Source organism: Giraffa tippelskirchi, chromosome 3 (genome assembly GCF_054371585.1).
Source record: "Giraffa tippelskirchi isolate mGirTip1 chromosome 3, T2T-mGirTip1v1.2.pri, whole genome shotgun sequence".
In the NCBI taxonomy this organism is placed as follows: domain Eukaryota; kingdom Metazoa; phylum Chordata; class Mammalia; order Artiodactyla; family Giraffidae; genus Giraffa; species Giraffa tippelskirchi.
The window spans coordinates 77426832-77449402 of record NC_137277.1 but is presented as its reverse complement, the minus strand read 5'-3'; the positions used below and the strand labels follow the sequence as shown (position 1 = coordinate 77449402).

General features: G+C 36.0%; 1 protein-coding gene across 9 annotated transcripts in view; it reads right to left on the bottom strand.

The window, feature by feature from the left end:
- CERKL (CERK like autophagy regulator) overlaps positions 1–22571 on the bottom strand; it is a 144990-nt gene that overhangs the window by 61415 nt on the left and 61004 nt on the right. For all 9 annotated transcript variants that reach the window (XM_081581028.1, XM_081581033.1, XM_081581030.1 and 6 more), the window contains exon 2: positions 22173–22415. In XM_081581028.1, the coding sequence (XP_081437154.1) occupies positions 22173–22415 (243 nt within the window). The remainder of the gene's footprint in view (positions 1–22172; positions 22416–22571) is intronic.

Sequence of the window (22571 nt, the reverse complement as noted above, 5' to 3'; positions counted from 1 at the left end):
CAAATCTTTACTCCATTTTGAGTAAATGTTTGTATATGGTATAAATAGTGATCCAGTTTCATTCTTTGGTGTGTAGCTGTCCAGGTTGCTCAACACCATTTATTAAAGAGACTGTCCCTTCTCCATTGCATATTCTTGCCTCCTTTGTCATAAATTAGTTGACCATATTATGAGTGGGTTTACTTCTAGGCTCTCTATTCTGTTCCATTGATCTATGTGTCTGTTTTTATGTCAACACTATATTATTTTAATTAGCCTAGCTTTGCAGTATACTCTTCTAGCTGCAAAGTTTTGGTTGAAAATATGCTGATAGACTTATGGGGTTTCCCTTGTATGTTAAAAATTGTTTTCTTGCTGCTTTTAAGACTCTTAAATTTTTGATATTTTAATTATATTGTGTCTTACTGTGGAATTCTTTAGGTTCATCTTATTTGGAATTCTCTGGGCTTCTTGGACCTTGATGTCTGTTTTCTTCTCTAGATTTGGAATATTTTGCCATATTTCTTCAAGTAAGTTTTCTGCTCCTTTCTCTCTCCTCCTTCTGGGACCCATACAATATAAATGCTATTCCACTTGATGTTGCCCCAGAAGGTATGTGTGTGTGTGTACACACATACACTCTTTCTGGGTGAGTCCCATTGCTTTCAGTTTGCTGATATGATCTTCTGCTTTATCCAGTCTGCTGTTGAATCTCTCTAGTGTATTTTTTTTTTCAGTTCAAATATTATGTTCAATTCTGCCATTTCTGTTTGGTATGTTCTTATGGACTTTTATGTTTTGTACCTCTTTGTTGAAGTTCTCACTGTATTCATCTATTCTTTTCTTGAATTCAGTGAGTATCCTTTCAGTCATTACTTTGAACTCTGTATCAGGTAGATTGCTGATACCTCCAGTTCATTAAGATCTTTTTCTGAGGTTTTTGTCTTATTCTTTCATTTGGAACATATTCTTCTGTCTGTTCATTTTGCCTAACTCTCTGTGTTTGTTTCCATGCACTAGGCAAAACAGCTACTTCTCCCAGACTTGAAGGAGTGACCTTGTGTACAACATAGTCCCTGGGGCCCAGAAGTACAAACCCACACCTCTGGCCACCAAGCCAGGTGGTCTAGGAGCATCTTCATTGTGGGCTGCATGAACTCAACAACTGCAGTGGGGAGAGTCCCAGCAGATTCCTGCATTTCCAGTAGATGATTTAAGATTAGTATTCACATGTGGTTTAAGCACTTTTCAAACTGATGCTTTTGCATTGGGGTTTCTGATCCTGCATGCAAGCCCTGAGAGCAGGTTCTCCATTCCCTACAGCTCTATGGTTCTCCTGGACATACTCCCCACTGGTTTCCAAGGCCAGGAGTTTTGGTGCCCACCTCTCCAGCTCTGTGACCCTGATGTGGGGCACAAACCCCTTACTCCATGGGAAAAAGTTCCATAGTTTTTATATCCCTCCCAAATGTGGGTTGCTGTACCTGGGTTCATATTTTGGCAAGACTCTCTCTGCCTCTTCTGTCTCAATGTACCCCTTTTACCCTCTGCTATGGAGCTGCTATTCTTCTAGCTTTCAGATCTTTTTCAGATCCCACATGCAGGTACAGATTTTTTTTTGTCCAGAAGAAGAGGCAAGTTCAAGATCTTCTTAGGCTGCTACCTTGAGCTGCCTCCTCATGAACATTTTTTAATTCAATGATTTTATCAGTTAGAAATCTTTTTCAAAGTATCATCTCTGGGTCACATATAAGTAAACAGGTATGACTTTTAAGAGAGTTTTCAGCTATCTTCAGGGCTACAAAAAAATCACACAGTGTTAATACAGTCCTTGACTTACAATGGTTCAACTTGTGATTTTTGTCTTTATGATGGTACAAAAGTGATACATGTTCAGTAGAAATTATACTGTGAGTTTTGAATTTTTATCTTTTCCAAGGCTAACAATATGTGGTAAAATACTCTCTCATGACACTGCGCAGTAGCATCTCCCAGGCAGCCACATGATTACAAGGGTAATCAAAGCACACAACTCTGTTTTTCACTGTCTGCACAGTATTAAATGCATTACATGAATTATTCAACACTAACACCTTGTGTTGGTCTTCCCAGGTAGCTGAAATGGTAAAAGAATCTGTCCACAATGCAGGGGACCTGGGTTCGATCCCTGGGTTGGGAAGATCCCCTGGAGAAGGGCATGACAACCCACTCCTATATTCTTGCCTGGAGAATCCCATGGACAGAGAAGCCTGACAAGCTATAGTCTGTGGGGTTGCAAAGTGTCGGACATGACTGAGCAACTAGCACTTTCACTTTCACCACCTTGTGTTAGATAATTTTGCCTGGCTCTAGGCTAATGCAAAGAATTTGCCTGCAATATGGGAGACCTGGGTTCGATCCCTGGGTTGGGAAGATTTCCTGGAGAAGGCAACAGCTACCCACTCCAGTATTCAGGCCTGGAGAATTCCATGAACTGAGGAGCCTGGTTGGCTACGGTCTATGGAGTCACAAAGAGTCAGACACAACTGAGCGACTTCTACTTTTCAGGCTAATGTAATTATTCTGAGCATCTTTAAGGTAGGCTAGGCTAAGCTATCATGTTCAGCAGATTAGATGCATTAATACATTTTTGACTTAATGATATTTTCAACTTGTGATGGATTTGTTGGGATACACCTCCATCATTGGTTCAGGAAGATCTGTAGTCTAACAACATAGGTATCTTGGTAAAATGAAGATTCCTGGAAAAGTTTATGTGCTTTAACATATGTTGTCAAAGAAAAACCTGAGCTGAACAGTAGTGAAGTAATAAAAACAGATTTTATTCAGAATTACTGAAATAGGAGGAAAGAGACCTCAGTACAGAACTGGTCTTATTTTACTATACAGCATGAGAAACTGGGAGTTTATATCCAAGGAGTAAGATATGGATCAGTGGATAGAAAATTACTAAAAAGGAAATATCAGAGGTAAAGCGTAAAAGCCACCTAACAGGATTCTTTGCTGATGAGAAGCCAAGGTGATCAGATGTCACCAGGAGGATGGTAGAAATGAGAACTCTGATCAGTTGTTGAGAGTGATCAGATATGGAGGGTAGGGGTCTTTTAGTTAGCAGGATCTTGCTAAAAATGGATTTCATTAGAAATTGCACAGATGGGTCTAGGAAAAGTTTCAGGAAACTGAAACCTATATAAAATTAGCCCCACATTATAAACAATAATAATAATGTGTTTCCAAAACCATAACACTTCAATCTAAGAACATTAACAATTATGAGGGATACTCTTCAACAAAATGATACTGCTTTGGCATTATCATTTTGGAACACTATAGCAGCTGCCTGAAACTGAACTTAGATGCACAAACTAAGTTTATTTACAAATGTAGTATGTTGTCAATAAAAACATCATTTTTTTTCTAGAACTAGATAGGCTGACACTAAAATATATATCTGAAATTAACTTTCAAAAATAGGTGGGAAACAGTGAAATAAAAAGATCTAAGAGAAGAACTAGTCCCATCAAATACTGAAACATACTACAAAGCCTCTTTAAATAAACCACTGGCATATGAATGGAAAGACCAAGCAATGGAATAGAACAGAAAGCCCAGAAATAGACCTGAGTTCATATGCAAATGTAGCGTATGATAAAAGTGATATCTCAAAACTCTGGGACAAAAATAGACTTTTAAGTACATGGTACTGGGACAATTGAACAACTATTTGGGAAAAAAGATAAAGTCCAATGTATACCACACAAAACGAATGCCAAATTGATTAGAGATCTAAAATTAAACCATGCAAATACTAGACGAAAACATAGATGACTTTATCTATAACCTGTGTATAAAGAAAGGCTTTCTACTATGAGACAACTACCAGATGCAATAAGGAAACAAAGTGACAAATTAAACAATCTAAAAATTTTAAAATAAAAACTCTGAATGGCAAAATCACTAAAAGAAGTCAAGAGAAAAATCGTATATCGGGAGAAAAATATTTGCCACATATATCACAGCAAAAGGTTAATATAGCTACTATATAAAATACTTTAACAAATTTAGGGTAAAAAAGACTAAAAGTATTATAGAAAAATGGGCAAATGATATAAAGATAATTCACAAGATATTAAAATGGCCCTCAGACTTATGAAAAGATGATCAGCTTTACTCATAATTTTTCAAAAAACACAAATTAAAACTATACTGACATACTATTTCTCACCTACCTCACTGGAAAATTTCTAAAGCATGTAAGTAAAGTGTTGATGAGTGTGTGGAAACAGACACTTTTATACACTGCTGGTAAACATGAAAAATGGAACAAATCCTATGGAAGGGAACTTGACAATATCTAACCAATCTACACATCCACTATCCTTTAATCCAGAAAACTGCTCAAGACACAGTATGTACAAAATTATTTACAAATATTAGAAACAGTCAAAATGCAAAAGCACAGGCCATACAATAAAGTTTTATACAGATTAAAAAAAATAATGATAGTCTATGAAGCGATATAGAGTGGTTTTTAGTTTATGGAGTTAAAGCGAAAAAAGCAAAATGCAGAAGAGTTCATACTGCATGTTACTTTGTGTGTAAAAAAGGAAATTTAAATACACACAGAAAAGTCCAGAGATAAAATGGTGGAGTAGAAGTGAGTTCACCTCTTTTTACAAAAAACACCAAAATCACAGCTACCTAGCAGCCCAGCTGTTCCTCTGCCAGCTGTGTTGTCCCCAGGGCTGGAAGGCCCCTGGTTTCCTACTTTGGCCCACTGCATCCACCTGTCACAGTGCCACTGCCACCCTCAAGGCTGGCTGCGGACTCCCAGCCTCAGAGAGTTCCAAGTTCCTTCACTTGCTGCACTGTCCCACTCGCCCCGCGTGACACCAACCTGCAGCACCCAGCTGGCTTGCACTCCATCTCCCTTGGCTCATCCCCCAGCTACTGCAGGAAGAGAGTGGTTGTAACAGGGACTATGACAAGATGGAAGGATAGAAGGATTTGAGTTCACCTCTTCTTACAAAAACCCGAAAATCACAACTAACTATTGAACAACTATAGATAAAAAAATGCTGGACCTACTAAAAATGATATCCTATGTCCAAAGACAAAGAAGAAGCCACAACAAGATGGTAGAAGGGCTGCAATTATGATAAAATCAAATTCCATACATAGCGGGTGGGCAAATCACAAACTGGAAAAAAATTATATCACAGAAGCTCAACCATGGGAGTAAAATTCCTGAGCCCTACATCAGACTACCCAGACTGCTGGTTTTCCTAGTTCTGAAGCGGGTCTCTTGCAGGCAGCATATACACAGGTCTTATTTTTGCATCCATCCAGATAGTCTGTGTCTTTTGGTTGGGGCATTTAATCCATCTTCATTTAAGGTAATTACCAATATGCGTGTTCCTATTACCATTTTCTTGTTTTGAGTTTGCTTTTGGGGTTCTTTTTCTTCTCTTGTGTTTCTTGCCTAGAGAAACTCCTTTAGCATTTGTCATAAAGCTGGTTTGGTGGTGCTGAATTCTCTTAGCTTTGGCTAAAGAGAATTAGCTTAGCTTGGCTTAGCTTTGTTTGTAAAGCTTTTGATTTCTCCATTGAATCTGAATGGGACCCTTGCTGGGTAGAGTAACCTTGGTTGTAGGTTTTTCCCTTTCATCACTTTAAATATATCCTGCCACTCCCTTCTGTTGTGCAGAGTCTCTACTGAAAAATCAGCTGATAGCCTTATGGGGATTCCCTTGTATGTTGCTTTTTGCTTTTCCCTTGCTGCTTTTAATATTTTTTCTTTGTATTTAATTGTGAGGATTAAAAAAAATCTTGACCACAATCAAAGTGTTGTGATTAAAATTCAGAGTTGATTTATGTTAAAAACTGCTAACATATTGCCTAACACATAATAGCTAAGCAATATATTCAGTAAAGTTCACCAGCACTGACTGAAACAGATACTATTAAAAATAAAAACAGAATAATAGCAAACATTTATAGAGTACTTACTATACATGAAACTCCATTCTATATGCTTTTTAAATCTCTGAGCTCAAGTGAACTCTCAGTCTAATAAGGTACCATCTACATTAGCCAACACTTAGAACATGTAAGTGACTGTATGTTTTATCAGAGGTATGAGAATTGCTCCTCTGTCCATGGGATTCTCCAGAAAAAGAATACTGGAGTGGGTAGCCATTCCCTTCTCCAGGGTATCTTCCTGATCCAAGGATCAAATCTAGGTCACTGCAGGCAGATCTCTACTGTCTGAGCCACCAGGGAAGACCATGAGAATTGCTACAAAACCTAAAAGCCTTATTTTGCTGTGCCAGTCAGCTTTGCAGAGAGTTTGGTGGTAAGATCAGGCCTTAAATTACAAAATAGCCCTCTCAGAGCAAACAGGACATGAGGAGCAGTCCAGACAGATAGCATTTCCTAACTTTGTCACTTTGCAAGTGGGCAGGAAATGAGGGATGAGAGAACAGGGCCCAGCTTAGGTGCTGCAGAGAGCCCAAGAACCAAGTCACGCAAGCTGCTTCATCTTTGCCCATCTCTTCTCTTTTCATTAGAAAAAAGTAAAGTATATAATTAGTAGAAACATAAAATGCTCCTCCCCCAAGTTACATAATATTACACTTAATGTATTTTCAAAGAATAAAAGTTTTTAAAAAGATGTTTTCTTTAATAATGATAAATAAGAAGAAAAAAATGGTTGATCTGAAACGCTCAATGCTTCAGCATATAGCCATTGCAAACTCCATGTACCTGTCTCAAATAGCAACAAATATATTCATATTTGACAATAATAAAATTCCTGGAGTTACATATAATATCTACATAAACATCATACAATTTCATTACCATTAATGGTTATTCTAATGAATACCAGGGGGCTTAATAATAATTTGTCACAATATGAAATATTATGTATTTCCTAGTTATGCATACTGTGAGAATGCTGCTTTATTACATTTTACTTCATTTCTTTCCAGTGAAAAAGTTGTCAAATGACAATTCATTATACTCTCATTAAAGGATTGATCCAACTTTTAATATTTCCTATAAGCTTATAACATTTGTAATTTGCTTAGGAAATTTTGATAAACATAAATCCTGGAAATCAGTCACAAACCAGTGTGTTTCTATGTGTTTTTAAAATTCCTTTAGGCTAATAAAAAGAACTGCTAGTTATCTTTTTCATACTTCATTCCCAATCCATTCCAAGGCACTGGAAGACCTCAATTAATAATGGTGACAGTTATGAGGATGAATTTCTTTTTTAAGGACTCAGAAATATGGTACAATATTACTATTCACCCTGAGTGCTAAAGGGTAAGCTTCAGACTCCACGAATCCAGAGCTCCAAATCATCATATTTGGAAAAGAAGTCTAGAAAGGTATAACCTTCAAATAAGATAAGTAGCTCCTTCCTAACAAGTGTTTGAAGTCCCTTTTTCAGGAAAGAGTCTAAACGTGTACAATAAATATATTATACTTTAAGAGTTGTGGAGTATGCATACAACAGATCTGATAGGAAATAGCATATCAGCTAAGGACTCATTTTCCAGATTCATGCAGATAGAAATTTGTTTCCACCACATACTAGCTGTGTAACTTCAAACTAGCAAAATGTTAAACTATTTAAGCCTTAGTTTTCTCATGTATAAACTAAGATGAGTACATTAATAAAAATAATTTACTTAATTCTACTATTTGTTAAATCATGCATTATTTTAACCCCTCAAACCTCACAACTAAGCTTATAAAATAAGCAATATCATTCCCATTCCCCTTTTCACATGAGAAAATATTTATAGCTCGATGCTATTATAAAGATTTAATGAGATAATTAATAAAAATTGCTTACAAAAGTGGCACATAGTAAATGTTTAATAAATGTCAGCTATTATCATTAAGACCTAACTTTTTAAAATAATGATTTCTGTATAATTCAGTCAAGGGAGAAATATTAACTAATTCATTTAACAGCATGAAAACAATTCAACATTTTACTGGAAATATTTAGAGAAGACCTTATTTAGCCTTTGATGTAATCACATGATAAAATGGAATGAAACATATCTAATTTTTTTCCAGAGAAGAAATTTAACACAAAGGACATATTTAAAAGAACTATTATATATCAAAAGAATTAGAAACATATTAGAAAAAACTTGAGAATAAATATATCTCCAAATTTCTTTTCTCAAGGTAATCTGTAGTGACTGAAGCAGGAATATAATTTTCTTCTATAAGACATTAACTAGTTTTTAAATACAATTATTAATTATATTTAATAATATATAAAATATATCCCTCCCTCCAAAATATATCCCTCCCTTAGGATAAATATGTTATAGAAGCCTGTGAGAAGTGCTTGGGAAGATGGCCTTTTGTCACTCATCCCAAGAATAACAGCATCAATAGTTTCTAAAGAACTAATTCAAGCTTACCTTCAGCTGAAGGAGTCATGGCTATGAGTCAGAGCTGATGCTAATGAGCAAAGGAACAAGAAAAACCTTGTCATGCCTCTGTCAGTCGTTACTGGGCTTTTGTGAAGCTAGATGGGTTGCTAGGGACATTAGCACCAAGACCTGGCTCCACCCAATAATCTGCAGGCTCCAGTACTGGGACCACTCAGGACAAACAGAAAACAAGGAGAGAACACAGTCACACCCATCAGACAGGCTGCCTAAAGACTTCCTGAGCCCATAGTCACCTCTAGACATGCCTCTTGACACGGCCCTGCCCACCAGACCCTACTCCATCCAGCAGTGAGAAGTCACCAACCCCTCCCACAGAAAGTCTGCACAAGCCTCTAGACCAGACTCAACCACCAGGGGTCAGAAACCAGAAGTAAGAAATAACAGTCCCATAGTCTGTAGAACTGGGTCTGCAAACAGGTCAGAACCTACCCTGGGACCAGAGCTGGTCCCTCATCATTTGATGACACAAAGAACATCCCCTAAAGAGGGAGACTTCTCCAAGGTTTAGAAACGTACCTAAACTTCCACATACATAAAAATACAAACAGAAGTTTAGACATGAGTTTAGAAAATGAGCCAGCAGAGGGATATGTTCCAGATGAAAGAATAAGATAAAACCCCAGAACAACCAGTAATGTGGAGATAGGCAATTTACCTGAGAAAGAGTTCAGAGTAACGATTGTAAACATGATTCAAGAATTCAGGAAAAGAATAGATGCACAGAGAAGTTACAAGGAGTTTTAACAAAGAATTAGAAAAACAAAGACCAATGAGAGTTGAAGAATACAATAACAGAAATGAAAAATACACTAGAAGGAATCAATAGCAGAATAAATGAGGCAGAAAAACAGATGACTGAGCTGGAAAACAGAGTGGTAATAGCTGCTGACATGGAACAGAATAAAGAATAAAAAGAAACAACGAAATTTAAGAGACCTCTGGGACAACATCAAATGCTACATTTGCATTTTAGGGGTCTCAGAAAGAGAAAAGAGAGATAAAGGGCTGAAGAAAATATTTGAGGAGATAATAGCTGAAAACGTCTCTAACATGGGAAGGGAAACAGTCACCCAAGTCTGGGAAGCACAGAGTTCCAAGATAAACCCAAGGAGAAACATGCCAAGATGCATGTTAACAAAACAGACAAAAATTAAAGACAAAGAGAAAATATTAAAAGCAGCAAGAATGAAGCAACAAAAAACAAACAAGGGAATCCCCATAAGGTTCTTAGCTGGTTTTTCAGCATAAATACTTCAGGCCAGAAGAGAGTGGCATGATATATTTAAAGTAATGAAAGCAGAAAACCCACAACCAAGAATACTCTACCCAGCAAGGCTTTCATGCAGATACGATGGAGAAATAAAAAGCTTTACAGATAAGCAAAAGCTCAGAGTATTCAGCACCACCAAACAAGCTTTATAATGAATGCTATAAGAATTTCTTTAGGCAGAAAAGAAAAGGCCACAACTAGAAACGAAGAAAATATGAATGGGAAAATTCACTAGTAAAAGCAAACATACACAAAGGTAGGAAATCATTCACACACAAATATGATATTTAAACTGACATCTGTGAGAGGAGAGTACAAATGCAGGATATTTGAAATTAATTTGATATTAATAGATCAGCAACTTAAAATAATTATGTATATATAGAGAGAATTCTATACCAAAAACTCACGGTAACCACAAACCAAAAATCTATGGTAGATATACACATGAAGAAAACAGAATCCAAACACAATATTATAGATAGTCATAAAATCACAAGACAATGAAAGAGCAAAGGAAGAAAAAAAATGAAAAAACAAACCCAAAACAATTAACAAATGGCAATAAGAACAAACATCACTAATTACCTTAAATGTAAAAAGATTAAATGCTCCAGCCAAAAGACTTAGGCTGAATGGATACAAAAACAAGACGCATATACATGCTGTCTACAAGAGATCCATTTCAGATCTAGAGAGACACACAGACTGAAACTGAGGGGATGGAAAAAGGTGTTCCATGCAAGCAGAAGTCAAAAGAAATCTGGAGTAGCAATATTCATGTCAGACAAAATAAACTTTAAAATAAAGACTGTTACAAGAGAGAAAGAAGGATACTACATAATGATCAAAGAATCATCCCAAGAAGATATAACAACTGTAATATATATGCAGCCAACATAGGAGCCCTCAATACATAAGAAAAATACAAGCAGCCATAAAAGAAATAGAAATGAAAGGAAATAAAATTGGAGAAGAAGTAGCAAAACTGTCATTGTTTGCAGATTACATGATACCATACACAGAAAATCCTGGAGATACTAAAACTCAATGAATTTGGTAAACTTGGAGGATATATAATTAATACATAGAAATCTGTTGTGTTCCTATCACTAACAAAAGGTTAGAAAGAGAAATAAGGAAATAATTTCATTTACCATGGCATCAAATAGAATAAAATACCTAGGAATAAACCTACCTAAGGAAGCAAAGACTTGTCATCTGAAAACTATAACATGCTGATGAAAGAAATGGAAGATGACAAAAACAAATGGAAAGATACACTGTGTTCTTAGATTGGAAGAATCAATATTGTCAAAGTGACTTGACCAAAGGCAAGCTACAGATTTAGTGTAATTTCTATCAAATTACCAAAAGCATTATTCACGGAACTCGAACAAAAACTAAATTTGTATGGAAACATGGAAGACAGTGAATGGTCAAAGCAATCTTGAGAAAGAACAGAGATAGAGGAATCAGGTTTCGTGACTTCAGATTACAATACAAAGCTACAGAAATCAAAACTGTGTGGTACTGGCACAAAAACAGAAATACAGAAAATCAATGAACAAAATAGAGAGCCCAGAAATAAACCCATGCACATATGGCCAATTAATCTATGACAAAGGAGGGAAGAACATAAAATGGAGAAAACACAGTCTCTGCAATAAATAGTGCTGGGAAAATTGGACAGCTATATGCAAATGAATGATTTTAGAACATTCTCTAACATCATACACAAGAACAAACTCAAAATAGATTAAAGGCCTAAATGTAAGACTGGATACTATAAAACTTCTAGAGGAAAACACAGGCAGAACATTCTTTGACATAAATCATAGCAATAATAATCCTTTTCAGCCCATCTCCGAGAGTAATGAAAAAAAAAGACAAAAATAAATAAATAGGACCTAATTAAACTTCGAAGCTTTAGCATGGCAAAGGACACCATAAAAAAAAAAAAAAAAAAAAAGACAACCCACAGAATGGGAGAAAATATTTGCAATTGATGCAACTAACAAAGGATTAATCTCCAAAATCTACAATCAGCTCAGTATCAAAAAAAATAATCCAATCAAAAATGGGTACATCTAACAGAGAACAAGATGGGGGAGGAGTAGGTGGATATGGAGTACATCTCTCTCCACAGATACATCAGGAATACACCTTCAGACAAAGAAATGCATGCAGCACACCAGCTCAGATTGAACAGGAGTACCTGACCAGTGTCAAAGAATATATAGAACCATGCAAAACTCAGTAGGACAAAGGAACTAGGGGGAAAAACAGGGTAGTTAGTAGGACTGGACCTGCCCTCAGTGGGTGGGGGAACTGAAGCAGGGGTCCAATCCCCACAGCGGGGCAACTGTCTGAGTCAGAGGAGAAACATTTAAGGCTGAGAGTGAAAGAGCTGATCTGTGGCAGCCTAAATGGAATGAGAATCAGACAGTCCTTGCCGCAGCCATACATACCCCAGACAGAAACTCTGGTCTCCTGTAAGGGGCAGCGGCTGGGAGCTGCAGTGTAGGGATTATGGAGCAATCCCAGGGCAAGGGCTGCAAGGCGATACTGCTGAGTCACACGTTGGGGGTGGAGCCATCACCATAGCCTCTCTCTCCCCACACTCCAGCATCACCACCTGAACAATAGAGAGGCTGGCCCATCAAGCGCCTGAGGCACTGAGCTACAGAGTAGGACCCCACCAAAGGTGCTCCTTTAAGTGTCTGATGTGCCGATCTACAGAGTAGGGTCCCGCCCAGGGGGCCCCTCTATGTGTCTGATGCACCACACAACAGAGAAGGACCCCAGCCAGGGAGCCCTCCCACTGCCAGAACAGGCGGAGCTGCAGAGAAAGACTGGCCAAAGACACCTTCTGGTAGCCAGTTACAGGTGGCTGGAAAAAAGACTCTGATAGGGCCACAACTTCTGCAGCAGAGGCAGTCCATTTTATGATTAAAACTCCTCAAAAATATATAAGCAGCTTATACAGCTCAATACCAGAAAAACAAACAACCCAATCAAAAAGTGGGGGAAAGATCTTAACAGACATTTCTCCAAAGAAGATATACAGATGGCTAACAAACACATGAAAAGATGCTCAACATTGCTCATTATTAGAGAAATGCAAAGCAAATCTACAAGGAGATATCACCTCACACCAGTCAGAATGGCCATCATCAAAAAGTCTACAAACAATAAATGCTGGAGAAGGTGTGGAGAAAAGGGAACACTCTTGCCCTGTTGGTGGGAATGTAAATTGATACAGCCACTATGGAAGATGGTATGGAGATTCCTCAAAAATCGAGGAATAAAACCACCATATGACCCAGCAATCCCACTCCTAGGCATATATCTTGAGGAAACCAAAACTGAAAGAGACACATGTATCCCATCATTCATGGCAGCACCATTTTCAATAGCTAGAACATGGAAGCAACCTAGATGTCCATTGACAGATGAATGGATAAAGAAGTTGTGGTACAAATACACAACAGAATATTACTTAGCCATAAAAAGGAACTCGTTTGAGTCAGTTCTAATGAGGTGGATGAATCTAGAACCTATTATATATACAGAGTGAAGTGAGTCAGAAATAGGAAGATAAATACTGTATTCTAACGCATATATATGGAATCTAGAAAATGGTACTGAAGCATTTATTTACAGAGCAATGATGGAGAAATAGACATAGAGAATAGACTTATGGACTTGGGGAGGGGGAGGAGAGAGTGAGATGCATGGAAAGAGTAACATGGAAACTTACATTACCATATGTAAAACAGATAGCCAAGGGGAATTTTCTGTATGGCTCAAGAAACTCAAACAGGGGCTCTGTATCAACCTAGAGGGGTGGGATGGGGAAGGACATGGGAGGGAGTTTCAAAAGGGTGGGGATATGGCTGATTCATGTTGAGGTTTGACAGAAAACAGCAAAATTCTGTAAAGCAATTATCCTTCAATAAAAAATAAATAAATTTTTAAAAAATGGGTACATCTAAAAAGACATTTCTCCAAAGAAGATATGCCTATGGTCAAAAGGCACATGAAACTATGCTCAATATCACTAATTGTTAGAGAAATGCAAATAAAAACTACAATAAAGTATCAGAAAAAGTATCAAACTGGTCAGAATGGCCAAAATCAAAATGTGTACAAATAACAAATGCTGGCAGAGTGTGGAGAAAAAGGAACCCTCTTACACTGTTGGCAAAAATGTAAATTGGTATAGCCACTATGAAAAACAGCATGGGATTCCTGAAAAAAACTAAAAAATAGGCAATATGATACTGAAATTTTACTCCTGGACATATATCTAGAGAAAACCATAATTCAAAAAGGTATGTGCAACCCAATGTTCATAGCAGCACTATCTGTAATAGCCAAGGCATGACAGCAACCTCAACATACATCAACAGATGGATGAATAAAGAAGATGTGGTGTATATATATAGAATGGAATATTACTCAGACATAAAAAGAATGAAATAATGGCATCTGCAGCAACATGGATGGATCTAGAGATTATCATATACATGAAGTAAGCCAGACAGAAAACAACAAATATATCATTTACATGTGGAATCTAAAAAAAGATACAAATGAACCTATTTACAAACAGAAATATATTTACAGACATAGAGAACAAACTTATGGTTACTAAAGGAGGATAGGGATAAATTAGGATTAGGGGATTAAAATATACATACTACTATACACAAAAATAGATAAGCAACAAGGACCTACTGTCTAGCACAGGGAACTACGCTAAATATCTTGTAATAACATATAATGGAAGAGACTGTGAAAAAAAGAATATATACATATATATAAATCACTTTGCTTTACACCTGAAACTAACACAACTTTGTAAATCAACTACATTTCAATAAAAAACTTCAATTTTTTTTTAAAGTCAAAAAAATAAAAAAAAGGTTTTTAAGTGACATGCACAATTTTAACGTCCAACTCAACTGCTCATAAACCAAAGTCTTAAATCTTTTTATTGTTTTTGGTGCTTCAAAGAAAAATATCCATACTTCAGACATAAAGTCTGCAGAAAATAATTTGTCCCTAAGGAAACAGGTATTATCAGCTCAAACAGTTCACAACGAAATGTTTGAAGTTCATACGCTTGACATATAACTAATACTCATTTTAAAACAACTGTTATATTCTTGATTTCCAATTTATTTTTCCTTATATCATTTGGCAGCATATTCAAGTAAAACTTTACATCATTCTGTTCTCCTGCTAACAAAAATTCTACCTGGTTCATGATAATATAACTGACAATATAGTTTGGATTTTTTTAAAACCCCAAAATTTGTTTCACCCTTAATTTCTTGCACAAGACAAAATAAACATTAAACAAACTACTGTTTAGAAGCCCCAGTTTTTACTATTAAGGAAAGAATCCTCTGAAAATCAAAATTATTATCACATGGAAAACAGATTTGACATCTTTGGGAAACTGGGAAAAATTATTCTTAGAAATAAAAGCCAAATATTTAAGTAATTTTGCTATTTTCTTCATTTTTCATACCTAAAAACTGAGGATGGCTATTGAAATAGAAGCTAAAAGCAGACTACATTACAAGGACAAAGTATACTTAATCAAAGCGGTTCATTCAAATTTGCCTACTTCATGAAATTAGCATATAGAAATGAAATAGAAAAATATGATATTGGAACTAACTCAATCAAATGTGGGCTAAAATCACCTTTGTCAATTGTCTCAGAGTAATAAACATTACAAATAAATTAGCAAAACGAAAATCTAACAATAAAATTCAATAGTCCTATGATAAAAGAGCTATTCAATATTTTTCAACCATTCCTTTTACTTTGTAGTTCTGGCTTTTATCTTCTCTGCCTATTTTAATATATGAGTATTACCCAACATTCTGTATTTAGCCCTCTGCTTTTTTAAAAAAATTCTATACTACTTCTTTACAATATTTCATCTATTCCCATCACATCAGCTCTTCTTCACCTCTTCATGCATTCCTCTCAAACTGCCGGCCTGTTGAATATCTCCAACAGATGTCATATATGCCAAATGTGTCAAACAGAATGTCTTTCCCTCAAATCAACCAGTGTCCCAATTTCACTGTTTATGATATTAGCATTCTCCAACTTACTTGAGCATAAAGCTTTAGATTTTTTAAAAAATCTTTTTCTTCATTTTCACACCATTCTAAGTCCTCCACTGAAGATCAACCAATGGAACTGCTGCAAATCTTTCTGTTTCAAGTAGTCCTAAATATCACCTGAGGGGCACTTTGTTTTGTCTTACTGTATGGGATGATAATTTGTCAGAAAGCCTATGAATACATTTTAAAGTGTAGATTATAGTAGCTAAAGGAAAGGTTGGTTCACAGTTTAGAGAAGCTAGCAATTCATCATTTCTAGGAAACTCAAATATGCAAAGACTGGATCACACCCTACTTGGATAAAAATTGATGTATCTAGTGTACACACATGCTATACTAGCTATGCCTGTTTATCTTCACATCACAGCTATAAATAAAGCAGAAAAGACTGTGTTAAAGGACTTTCACCACAATGACTACCTGTTAAGTTTACTGGTGACTGCATTTCACCCTTAATTTTTTTAAGATTTAAATTTCTGAATCAATGATCAATGGTTATGATCCCTATTAAGTTTTTCATATCTTCATTGTAGTCCTTAACACATTTATTACAATACAAGTTTTCCTGTTTATTTCCTAGGGCAAGAGTGTTCTATATAGGATTACATCTCATTCTTTTTTGTATTTCCATTACTGCATATAGTGCCTGATCCCAAACGTGTGTTGGATGAATTAACTTATATTTACTATTAGTCAATAAAGTTATGGTGACTTCTCTATATTAATAAAAAAAGATACTGTGCTCAATTGTGTAAAGAATTGAAATGTAAAAGATCTTAACTCTTTCAAATAAAAATAGAAACAGTTCTAAGACATTTTTTGTATTTAGAAATCCTTTTTAACCTAGTCAGTCTTTGTCAAAATCTTAAAACTTCAATTGAGAGTTCATTTTGTCCTCTTTTTAGTGCTGCCAATTTGCTCTTTCTTCAAAAATTCATTACATCCTATCCATCGCTCCAGTTCAAAATATAAATATGCACACTTGAAAATAACATTTGATATCCAAATATCCTAAAAATTTTAATTATTAGGCTAGAAAGTCAACCAGTTTAGGTTTTAATACTTTCTTCGTGTTTATCTCAATAGAAGAATAAGTTGGGTGGGGGGAGTAAAAGACTGACCGGAAAAACCATTTGGTGATTAAAGACAACATACAAAACATGCATTTTTTTTTAAATCCACTGTTTTGCACAGAACTAGTTAAAACAAAGTCTTTGGACTTAAAACAGTGATATCTAAAATTCAAGTGTAAGTCATTTATATTTTTTTTGATGCAAAGTTCTATCACCCACCAAACTTAAGTTAGGTCTGTTTCAAAGACAAATTCCTTGATTGGTGACTTTTTTTCTTTTTTTAATTTTTTTTGGAAACCAACCATCAGTATCTGCCAGACCTGACACAGTATACGTAGTAGACCATAGGGACAATGGATGTGAGACAGAGAGATAATCCACAAATAAACCCAACTCTGGGGAAATCAGAACCAAAAAGGAACAGGAAGAAGTAAACAATCACCCTGAACCCTGAAAGACCAGGAAAGATACAGGCCACCTCCACTTACTGAAAGAGTCCTGATCCAATTATAAATATTTGACTCTCAGGCAATAGGCACTTTAATGAACACCTGGATTACATGGCTTTGAAAGTGAAGAAAATATCAAGAAAAATGTTCTAAGACTGCAACCTTATAAAGGAAGTATCAGTATCATGCAGCATTTGGTAGAGAGCTTTGGAGCCTTAGAGTGCATCGTTGCATAACAAAGCTGACCCAGGACTGTCTTCCTGGGGCTTGGAGATAGTAGCTGGCTTCCTCTAAAGGACCTACTGAGACCGCTCAGGGGCAGAAATGTTAACAGTCATTCATTCAGACCACCTTGATTCAGTTCCTTCATTTTTACTGGATGATTTCAACTCTGTTGTGTTTACACTGGTTGATTTCAAAAGTCAATCTATTTGCTTTTCATCAGCAAAATTGCTCTGTCCTCCGGGACCATGCCAAAGAATATGATCTCATGTATTTCACCACCTCGAACTGTTATCAAGTCAATGATACAAAAAGTAACATTTTCAAAGGATGATAGCCTAGGAAATATGTAGTTTATTCATCTGTCTAATTAGCTTAGATTTTAATCCTGGATCAAACCAAAACATTACTCATTAAGCTGAACAAATATTTGAATAGTATTTTTGTGGGGTGTGTGTGTTTGGACAAGTTCCTCTTCTTTAATAAAACTGCTTTTACTAAATTGAGCTTTGTTGGGATGCCCCCTGCTTGCTTGCTGCTGGTTTTTATGGATGAGATATATTGCGGATGTTGCCTCTCACATCACTCAGCCAGCCCTTCATAAGCCCCAAGGGAGAAGATTTCTTAAAGACCTTCAGTGCAAGGAAGAGCTTTGACTCTCCTAAACAAATGACACATTCCTATTTTATAGACCATGCAAGCCCCATGAACACCTGCCCATGTAAGGGAAATTTAATTCAATTAAGTTTTCATTTTCATTTTAACTTCTTTTTATCTCTTCTCAAATGAATTTAAAATAAGAATGCTGTAAAAGACCCACTGTTAAAGTGGAATGCTTTTAGTTAAATATATGTTTATATATATATCTCCTCCCTCAGTCTCTCTCTATATAAATAGATATGTATATATACATGCTTTATGTTTCTAGAGAGATGGACCAAACTTTGGCCTCTGTAGTTTCCTGTCTTCTTAATCAGGTTTCCTTACACTTGAAGGGACCATTTAATAATAGGTCTCATAGTTTTAATAGGTCATTTCAAGCCATCTTCTATACATACAACCGTATCAGCTGGCTGTCCTTGACCAACTTGGGTCCTCAGTCTTCTTGATCAATGATTTCTGGCCTGAAAACTTAACATCACCATGTGCCTGCTCTTGTCTGACACCCAGATCTGTCTTGAATCATCTCTACCCCAAGCTCTGCATCAACTACAACAGCTGCCTCTATCCTAGTCAACCTGGGAAACAGGAAAAAATGGCCAAAAAAAGAAGAATGCAAGATTTATAAGTCTGTGAGAAAAAAAACAAACCTAAAACTCAGTTTGATTATATGCTAACTAGATACCTTTAGAAATCTAATGTGCTTTATACGTTCAGTTCAGTTCAGTCACTCAGCCATGTCCAACTCTTTGCAACTCCATGGACTACAGCATGCCAGGCCTCCCTATCCATCACCAACTCCCAGAGTTTACTCAAACTCATGTCCATTGTGGAGAAGGCAATGGCAACCCACTCCAGTACTCTTGCCTGGAAAATCCCATGGACGGAGGAGCCTGGTAGGCTGCAGTCCATGGGGTTGCTAAGAGTTGGACACGACTGAGGGACTTCGCTTTTCCTTTTCACTTTCATGCATTGGAGAAGAAAATGGCAACCCACTCCAGTGTTCTTGCCTGGAGAATCCCAGGGATAGGGGAGCCTGGTGGGCTGCCGTCTATGGGGTCACACGGAGTCAGACACGACTGAAGCGACACAGCAATAGCAGCAGCATGTCCATTGAGTCAGTAATGCCATCCAACCATCGCATCCTCTGCCGTCCCTTTCTCCTCCTGCCTTCAATCTTTTCCAGCATCAGGGTCTTTTCCAATGAGTCAGCTCTTCACATCAGGTGGCCAAAATATTGGAGTTTCAGTTTCAGCATCAGTTCTTCCAATGAATATTCAGGACTGATTTCCTTTAGGATGGACTGGTTGGATTTCTTTGCAGTCCAAGGGACTCTCAAGAGACTTCTCCAACACCACGGTTCAAAAGCATCAATTATTTGGCAGTCAGCTTTCTTTATAGTCCAACTTTATATGTACATTCATGCATACTTTATTTAATAAGTAAAATATAAATATCATTCAAAAATTTAAGATACACTGAATTCATAAGGACATTCTAGAAAATATTCTCTTTTCTCTGGATATTACTTTTAGGAAAAGCTACCCTTAAATATAGACAATTTAAATTATCTTCAAAAAACCGTTATTCTCATTAGATGGCTGCATATAAATCAATGAAGTTAGAACACTCCCTTACACCATATACAAAACTTTAATTCAAAATGGCTTAAAGACTTAAATATAAGACACAACACCACAAAACTCCTAGAATAGCACATAGGCAAAACATTCTGTGACATAAATTGCACTGATGTTTTCTAAAGTCAGTTTCTCAAAGCAAAATAAATAAAAGCAAAAATAAACAATGGGACAGACTCAAACTTATAAGATTTTGCACACCAAAGGAAACCATAAACAAAACAAAAAGACAAACTACAGACTGGGAGAGAATTGCAAAAGATGTACAAACGTCCATACAACTCAATTTCAAAAAACAATACTTTCAAAAAATAGGCAAGAGACCTGAACAGACATTTCTCCAAAGAAGACATACAGATAGCCAACAGGTAAATGAAAAGATGCTCAATATCATTAATTATTTGAGAAATACATATCGAAACTACAATGAGGTATCACCTCACACAGGTCAGAACGGCCATCATCAAAAACTCTACAAATATATGCTGGAGAGGGTGTGTTGAAACAAGAGCTCTCCTACACTGTTGGTGGGAATGCAAATTGCTGCAGCCATTATGAAGAACAGTATAGAAGTTCATTAAAAAAACTAAAAATAGTTACTGTATAATCCAACAATCCCACTCCTGGGCAAACATCCAGAAAAGTTAAATGCTCTAATTCACAAAGATACATGCATCCCAGTGTTCATGGTGGCACTATATACAATAGGCAAGACACAGAAGCAACCTCAGGGTCCATCAACAGATGAAGGAATAAAGAAGACATGGGTTGTGCAGGGATCTATGTGTGTACGCATACATCCTAACTTCAGTCATGTCCAACTCTTTGTGATGCTATGGACTGTAGCACACCAGGCTCCTCTGTCCATGGGATTCTCCAGGCAAGAATACTGGAGTGGGTTGCCATGCCCTCCTCCAGGGGATCTTCCTAACCCAGGGATCAAATCGGAGTCTCTTAAGTTTCCTGCATTGGCAGGCAGATTCTTATTACTAGCGCCACCTGTGTGTGTATGTGTGTATATGTGTATGTATGTATGTATATATACACACAGACACATATGTAAATATGTGTGTATTTATATATGTATATGTTTGTAATGGAATACTACTCAGCCATTAAAAAAGAATGAAATGCCACTTGCAGCATCATGAATCGACCTAGAGATTGTCATACTAAGTGAAGTAAGTTTGAAAGAGAAAAACAAATACCATATGACAATACCTTATTATGTGGAATCTAAAACCTGGACAAATGAACTAATTTAAAAAATAGAAACACAGAGACATAGAAAACAAACTTATGGGTATCAAAGGGGAAGGGGGAAGGATAAATCATGAGTATGGGATTAATAGATGCACACTATCATATATAAACTAAACAGTAATTTATTATATTTCACAGGGAACTATATTCAGGATCTTGTAATAATGAACAATGGAAAACAATAGGAAAAGAACACACACACAGACATACACACACACACATATATAACCAAATCACTTTGCTGTACACCTGAAATACAATATTGTAAATCAACTATATTTCAATTAATAAAAACTGTTACTCTCAAGTCCTCCAGTATATATATTCACTCGCTATCAATGTGTAGGTGCAAGAAAAATAAATGCTAATATAAGCTCAAAAGAAACATTAATAGAAAAATAAATATCCTTTTAAAAGCAGCCCCCGAGAGAACACTATTATTTAAGAACTGTTTTATTTCAGATTATCAAAGCTTCTTCATGGAAGCAGTCATTCAACGGTTACTTCCTAAGTCATTCTACAAGGTCAGTACTACCTTGATATCAAAATCAGAAAAAGATACTAAAAGTAGAAAAATAAAAACTACACACAGATATCTCTAATGAATAGTAATGTTACAATCCTCAACAAAATACTAGCAAGCCAAATTCAGTAAAATATTAAAAGAATTATATACAATGACTATTTGGGATTTATTGTTGAAATGCAAGGATGGTTCAACCTATCAAAAACCAATGGAGAACACCACATTAACACAATGAAAGGAAAAAGTTATATGATTATTTCAATTAATGTATAAAAATATGTGACAAAATTCAACACCTTTCATGCTAAGAACATTTAACAGACTATAAATAGAAGCAAACAACCTCAATATAATTAAGGGTTACTATGTTGATAAATACAATACCATGTTTAGATTAATAACCTACATCAAGGAAACTAGACTCATTAAAAATTTCCATAAGGAGTACTTACCTGCCAAAATTTTCTTGAACTGTCTAAACCATATGTCACAGTGGTCTTCACTTAAATTAATAAGATCAAGTGTAGAATCCTTTAATTTATTTTGTTCCTTTTTCAAACATATGAAGAGAGTGATTCCTAATAAAGTACCACTTCTCTGCTGTTTAATTGAATAACGCCGTTTCAGTTTGACAGAGAATATGTCCTTGAGTTCAACAAATTCTTCTTTATGTAGAAAATCATACTTGGAATCACCTGAAAAGAAATTAAAATTTCCAGTCAAAACCATTGTGTTTATATTCTTGTATGTATGAATAATAAATAGTGAAAACTCAGAAAATATTTATCATCTGTAATTTTACTGATTATGCTTTATGTCAAGTCCTATATGAGATGAGGAGGGGAAAAAAG